General features: G+C 37.6%; 1 protein-coding gene across 1 annotated transcript; it reads left to right on the forward strand.

The window, feature by feature from the left end:
- Nucleotides 1-3,072: 3,072 nt before the first annotated feature.
- Nucleotides 3,073-6,729, forward strand: TWIST1 (twist family bHLH transcription factor 1). The gene is made up of 2 exons (XM_069729824.1): nt 3,073-3,756; nt 6,020-6,729. The coding sequence occupies exon 1, from the start codon at nt 3,223-3,225 to the stop codon at nt 3,721-3,723; it is 501 nt and encodes a 166-aa protein (XP_069585925.1). The 5' UTR covers nt 3,073-3,222; the 3' UTR covers nt 3,724-3,756; nt 6,020-6,729.
- Nucleotides 6,730-7,092: the final 363 nt, after the last annotated feature.

Genomic DNA, 7,092 nt, shown 5'->3' on the forward strand with positions numbered 1-7,092 from the left:
TATAATGATGGCTGGACCATACATGACAAGCACGTTCTACCTTTTATCCCCCCCAGCACACACACACTATTTCCTTATAGATTATAGCTTGTGAGCAGGGCGCTCACTCCTCCTGTATCTGTTGAACTATGTGTTGTATTGTCTTTATTGCCTGTAAATGTCCCTGCTTAATTGTAAGGTTCTGTGCAACATGTTGGCGCTATAGAACTAAAACAATTATTTAATGTGCCTCAGTGCACATGATTATTTGGCACGAGTCAGAGAATTTCTGAGGCTTTTGCATTATTGTTGGCTATCACTTTTTCACCATTACCTTAGATCTGGCAATTATCCCTAAAGATGGCTGTGAATAGTTGGTAGAAACAGGTCTCCTTATCTGCAGAGTGTAATGAGGGATGCTAAAGCATTTCCTTCTATAGGTGGCACATAAGAGCTCAGTCTTATACACTTCAAGCTGTTGCATGTGTGACTTTTATTTTCTCCCTGTCTTTTATCTGTGGCACACACTCTCCCCAGGTAGCTGTTTTTGTTACATTTCCCCTAATCCCAGAGGCTGCTGTAGATCAGGGTCCTGCTGTGTGAGCTGCTCTCCTCCATCTTCCAAGGAGCTTCTAAAGTTCTTAATGAAGCAGATGCTAAACGACTCTCATTATGGCACCAGATAAAATGCATTTCCACAGATCAGATTCCCCCACGTGTAACAATGTCTGAATCATTGTGATGTGTATATCATGGTTTATACTGGTTGGGGGGGATTAAGTCCTCTGGATGACACTGACTGATTGGCTGAAGATTTCCTGTCTAGAGCAGCCCATCCCCCTCCCAATACAGTTCACTAAGTCTCCTGATCTGTTTTATAAAGTGTACATATCTCTAATACAAATAGAGATCTATCTCTCCCCTACTGACACATGGTAGCAGGATGCTAATTGTCTCATCATTCTAGAATGACAATACATTCCACTGTTACAATAAAGGACTGAGATAAATTAATGTACTACCAATGTAGTATCAATACGGGGGAAAAATAGGAAGATTTATTAGATACAGATATAATTAATAGATATAATGTATTATGTACAGACTGGTTATCAGTACATGTGATGTACCTTATGTAAATTAATCAAGTGTTCTATATACTATGGAAAAGTATTAAGTATTGTGACTATACATTGGAGAAATGTTGAAACTACAGCAGCTATAATAACACATTGGTGGCCTATAGAAGAACATGAGGTGGGCACCTCCCAACATAACAGAAGAGCTTCAGACTCATAGGAATCAATATATTAGCCCTTCTCAGATATTAGCAGCACTAATGCAGTGCAGACCTCCTTATTTTGTATTTGTGCCCCAAGATAACTGGCTGAGATGAGGCCAAACAATAGTATTATTAGAAGTAAAAGCACAGGTTCAAGACACAGTGATATTAGTAATCAGCCCACATAAATTTGCTATCTATCTATCTATCTATCTATTATCTATCTTCTATCTATCTTCTATCTATCTTCTATCTATCTATCTATCTTCTACCTATCATCTGTCTATCTATCTATTATCTATCTATCTTCTATATATCTATATTATCTATCTATCTTCTATGTATCTATCTATCTTCTATCTATCTATTATCTATCTATCTATTGTCTATCTATCTTATTTCTATCTTCTATCTATCTTCTATCCATCTATTTATCTATCTTCTTTGTATCTATCTATCTTCTATCTATCATCTATCTATCTATCTTCTATGTATCTATCTGTCTATCTGTCTTCTATTTATCAATCTATCTATCTATCTTCTATGTATCTATCTATCTACCTATCTAGCTTCTATCCATCTATCTATAGATCTTCTATGTTTCTATCTATCTATCTATCTTCTATCTATCATCTATCTATCTATATTATCTATCTTCTATGTATCTATCCATTATCTATCTATCTATCTATGTATCTATCTACCTATCTTCCATCTATCTATCTATCTATCTATCTATCTATTTATCTTCTATCTATATCTCTCTATCTATCCAATGATAAATAGCAGAACTACTACATTAATCTCTATCAAGATTTAAATAAAATCCAGAGTCCATCACATAGACGATCTTGTCAAGAAACGATCCCCGTGAGATCCACGTAGACTGTCAGAAGTAATTACCACTCTTCATTGCTGTGACTTTGATGAATTAGGATCTCATATTTCCGTTTCGTGCTTCCTCCCAGGCCCTTTTTCCTCTTCTCCTCTTCATCCTCATCCTTCTTTATATCCAGGCTTCACATACCCAGATCCCCTGCGCCTCCCCCTTATGCCATTATTTATCATCATATACATATCATTAGGCCTCCATAGTGCATGCACAATTGCGGGGGAAGAAGAGTCCTGGACCCTCAATATCCCAGTGCTCATCTGCTGCAGCCTTCGGGTGTCCCTGAACTCCGGACCATTTCTGCCATCTCCTGTCAGTGCTCTTCATTGGGGCACAGCAGATTGATTGTTGGTGCCTGTTATCATTGTGAAGTTCTGGTCATTTTTTGTTAGGAAAAATCAGACTATCTGCAGAAAGGACTGTCAAGTATTGAGCAATCAGGTTCATTGGGAGATTTATATTCAGCCATTCATTAACCCGCTGCATGCCATATTGTCTGTGCCACCCACCCGAAATGGTTAATGGCGCATGTAAAAAAAATCTATATGAATTACAATGAAACCAGAAACAGCCCCCCTGACATTCTTGCAGGCTGCAGCCCCTTGATGTCCAGGTTAGGCTGCAGATCTGAAGGAAACACTCATTGCAGATCACAGAGCCACGTACATTATGTGTCCCAGGTGGATTTAGAAAAGGGATTATTTAGTAGGATTTATTAAGAAAATATCCTTGGGACGGATGGCAAAAGAATTGTTTCTTTCTTCCCCCTTTTTTTTTTCTTACTTAGAGGAAACTTAATAAAAGTTTGAGAGTTTGGACTGGTCCCTCCCTGTGACGTAGAGGAGGGGATGATCAGCCAATGGGAAGCCCTCCCCAAATCCTTCTGCCAGCAAGAAATATAAGAGCTCTGAAAGTTTGCATCCACTCAGAAACACGTTCGTGTCCGGGGACACAGCCATAGATCTGCTGCTGGTTCTATGGTGGCTTCAGCTGGAGAAGGCTTCAGAGGTGCTGGCTTCTCTGGAGGTTGCCAGGGACAGGCTCGTTCTCTCCATAGTGTTTGTAGAAGATGATGCAGGAAGAGTCAAGCTCTCCAGTCTCCCCTGTGGACAGCTTGAGCAACAGTGAAGAGGAGCTTGACAGGCAGCAGAGCAAGAGGGGATGCAGGAAGAGGAGAACCAGTAGAAAGAATCCAGAGGATCCAGACAGCCCAACTTCTGTGAAAAAGAACAAGAAGGCCAGCAGCACAGGAAGCAGCCCCCAGTCGTTTGAGGAGCTACAGACCCAAAGAGTCATGGCCAACGTCAGAGAACGCCAGAGAACCCAGTCCCTCAACGAAGCCTTCGCTGCCCTGCGCAAGATCATCCCCACCCTTCCCTCAGACAAACTCAGTAAAATCCAGACCCTCAAACTGGCATCCAGATACATTGATTTCCTCTGCCAGGTTTTACAGAGTGATGAGTTGGACTCCAAAATGGCCAGCTGCAGTTATGTGGCCCATGAGAGGTTAAGCTATGCCTTCTCGGTGTGGAGGATGGAGGGAGCATGGTCTATGTCTGCATCTCACTAACAGCCTCACCCCAGACTACAGACACATACTCAGGTAAGCATGGCTCCTCCGTATACCGTGTCCCTGCTGCGCAGCTCCCAAAATCCGGCCTCTCAGCTTGTGAGACTCACAATTAGATCATAGGAAGGGGCCTGGATCAGGGAGGTGGATGCAACATGGAGAATGGGAAGCACTGCTGCAGCCCTTCACAGAATCCTAGAGCATAGACCACCGAAACATTGGGCCATCTCCATAGCACTGCCCCTGGCTGGACACTTAGATCATTGCTAACTTTTCATAGTGGGACATTTGTGAGCCCCTGGCCTTAAGTCTGCTAAATTACATGGGTTAGTGTGTGTATGTGCATATATGTAATGTATACATGTATATGTGTGTGTGTGCATATATATAATATATACATATAAGTGTGTGTGTGTGTGCATATATATAATATATATGTGTGCATATATGTGTGTGTGTGTGTGTGTGCATATATATAATATATATGTGTGCATATATGTGTGTGTGTGTGTGTGTGCATATATAATGTGTATATATGTGTGTGTGCGTGTGCATATATATAATGTATATATATATATATACATATATGTGTGTGTGTGTGCGTGTGCATATATATAATGTATATATATATATATATATATATATATATATATATATATATATATATATACATATATGTGTTTGTGCGTCTGCTGGAGGAGCCATTATCTCTTGTGCAGACCGTTATTTCCTTCGGATGCTTTCTATTACAATTCGTGATACATATCATCTGTACAACTAGTGCAAATGTGTGTGTATGTCCACACCTATATACGTGTGTATGTGTGTGTACACACACACATATATATATATATATATATATATATATATATACAGTATATACAGTTATGTGTGTGTTTGTCCTTTCTACACATGAGCATAGTTTTGTTGTTTTTACTTTTACTTCCTTTATACATAAAACTTGCTATGGTAAATGTAAGGGCATGTGGTTGTGTCTGCTTGTTTGTTTGCAGTCTCTTTATTATACGTTTTGATATCATTTGATATTTACACATTTTTACTTTTATATTCTTTATACATATAACTTTCTATGGTAAATATAAATACATGTGAGTGTGTTTGTTTGTTTGTAGTTTCTATTTTTTATACTTTTCATATGATTTGATATTTATACATTTTTAGTTTTAAATTCTTTGCATAAAACGTTCTATGATAAATGTAAGTGCATGTGTGTGTATATGTGTGTGTATATGTGTGTGTGTGTATATGTTTGTGTGTGTGTTTGTAGTATCTTTATTATTCTTTTTATATGATTTCATATTTTTACATTTTTCCTGTTAAATTCTTTACATAAAACGTTCTATGATAAATGCAATTGCATGTGTGTGTGTGTGTGTGTGTGTGTGTGTGTATGTGTGTATGTTTGTAGTATCTTTATTATTCTTTTTATATGATTTCATATTTTTACATTTTTCCTGTTAAATTCTTTACATATAACTTTCCATAGTGAATGTAAGTGCACAGACTCTTGGGCCGCATTGTGATATATTCTTATGTATCCTGTCCTCTACTAATCATATATTATAAAGAGCAAATGCGATGCATGTATACTGATATATACTGATGGAATAACTAGTCACCAACCATAAGAAAAGCAAAGTCTGCATCACCAATATGGTAATAGCTTACATACTCTGCAGCCCATGCAGGAATAGTGAGCACATCTCCCTTTATAATTCTATGTACCACAATAATAAAGCTTTTATCTTCCTATCGTGTATTAGCAGCAGATACTAAGTGACACTAAGGATATAACTATGTAAAGTAAAGCAGCATATTATACCCATTTACTACACTAAATCTATATCAATAATAGCTGCAATAATTATGCAATATCTGCACCTTCATATCCTACACTGCCTATATATTATATTCCAAGTGCATTTCTTACTATTAACTAACCATGAGGGGTGCAAATATATTATGAGAGTATACTAATTATTAGGCATAAAAGCTATATACCGAATATAACAGGAAATATTATCTAGCCAGTATATATCTTGCACTATTCATATATTAACAACTTTTGCATGTCCTTTTATAATCATACCCTAGGCAAAAAAAAATCAAATAATGGATATATTTTATGCTAAACCGTTCTATACCTCCTGAGTATTTTTTTTTACAGCACACAACAATGATTATCCCCAAAATTTCCATTTTCCCCTTGATTTTACTAGAAGAACCCCAACTTTACCCCCCAGAAATGCAATAAGCCCTTTGTTTTCTTTTCCAGATGAGACTGTTTCTACATGACAGAGGAAATGCACAGTCTGGAGACTGAAGCTGGATCCCTATAAAAGCCAAATAAACAATCAGTGAGGATTTCCATGGATTGCAGGAGATGGTGGCCACAGACTGAGGCAGGGCATGGGGAGCACTTATAGAGCAGAAGGCCAGGCCTGGACAGCCCTGACCACACAGCACACTGGTTGCAGGGTCACCACTAAAACTCTTACATTCTGATTCCAGTCTCAACAATCTCTAATCTGTAATTTTGACGAAGAATGTTGGAATTTTCCTTTTTTTTTCTTTTTTTTTTAAATCTTCATTTCCATTCCTCCTTCATTTTCTTATTGCATGCATTCCCACCAGTCGTGCCTTTGAAGCCACTTAAAAAAAAGGAACCTTCCCCATTCTTGAACACAAACTACTAATGAAACTTGTTGTTATTTTTATAGGAGAAAAAAACTTTTTTTTTTTTTATTTGAAACTTCGGTTTTTCTATTCCAGCAGCTGCATCTCTTTCTTTATAATTCGCTGAGATACAAAGTAACATTTATTTATTTATTGATCCATGTTTGTAAAAAAAAAAAAAAGTACAAAAGCAAAAAATCAAAATAATGCAGCTAGATCAGGAGTCTGCTGCATTCATATTTTTATGGTTGTTTTGTAAATATCATTGTATATTATTTGTCTGCAATAAATAAATATGGAAGAATTACAGTTTGGTCTGTATTGAAGGTATATGTCATGCTGAAGAAAAATATGTTGTTAAATTTTTATTTAAGAGATATAATAAATAGCAAGAATCCTAAAGACCCAGAGTTGATGATGTGAAGTAACTGGGCCAAGCTCCTGGCAGACAAAGGCTCTGCTGATTGAGACAGGTTTATTATTGCACTCTTTCCTAGCCAGGACTGTGTGAGGATTGCTGATTTCCCTCATCAGGGCTCTAAATAATGTCAATAGGTGGGAGAAGGTCATTGCAGCCACTACTTCCATAGGCCCAGGTCCTAGTCTTAACAAGACACTTTTCCCTTCTGCTAAGTTAGGACTGGGTGTAGAATGTCACACTTTGTTGTACAA

The sequence above is a fragment of the Ranitomeya imitator genome, chromosome 6, assembly GCF_032444005.1.
Source record: "Ranitomeya imitator isolate aRanImi1 chromosome 6, aRanImi1.pri, whole genome shotgun sequence".
Lineage (NCBI taxonomy): Eukaryota > Metazoa > Chordata > Amphibia > Anura > Dendrobatidae > Ranitomeya > Ranitomeya imitator.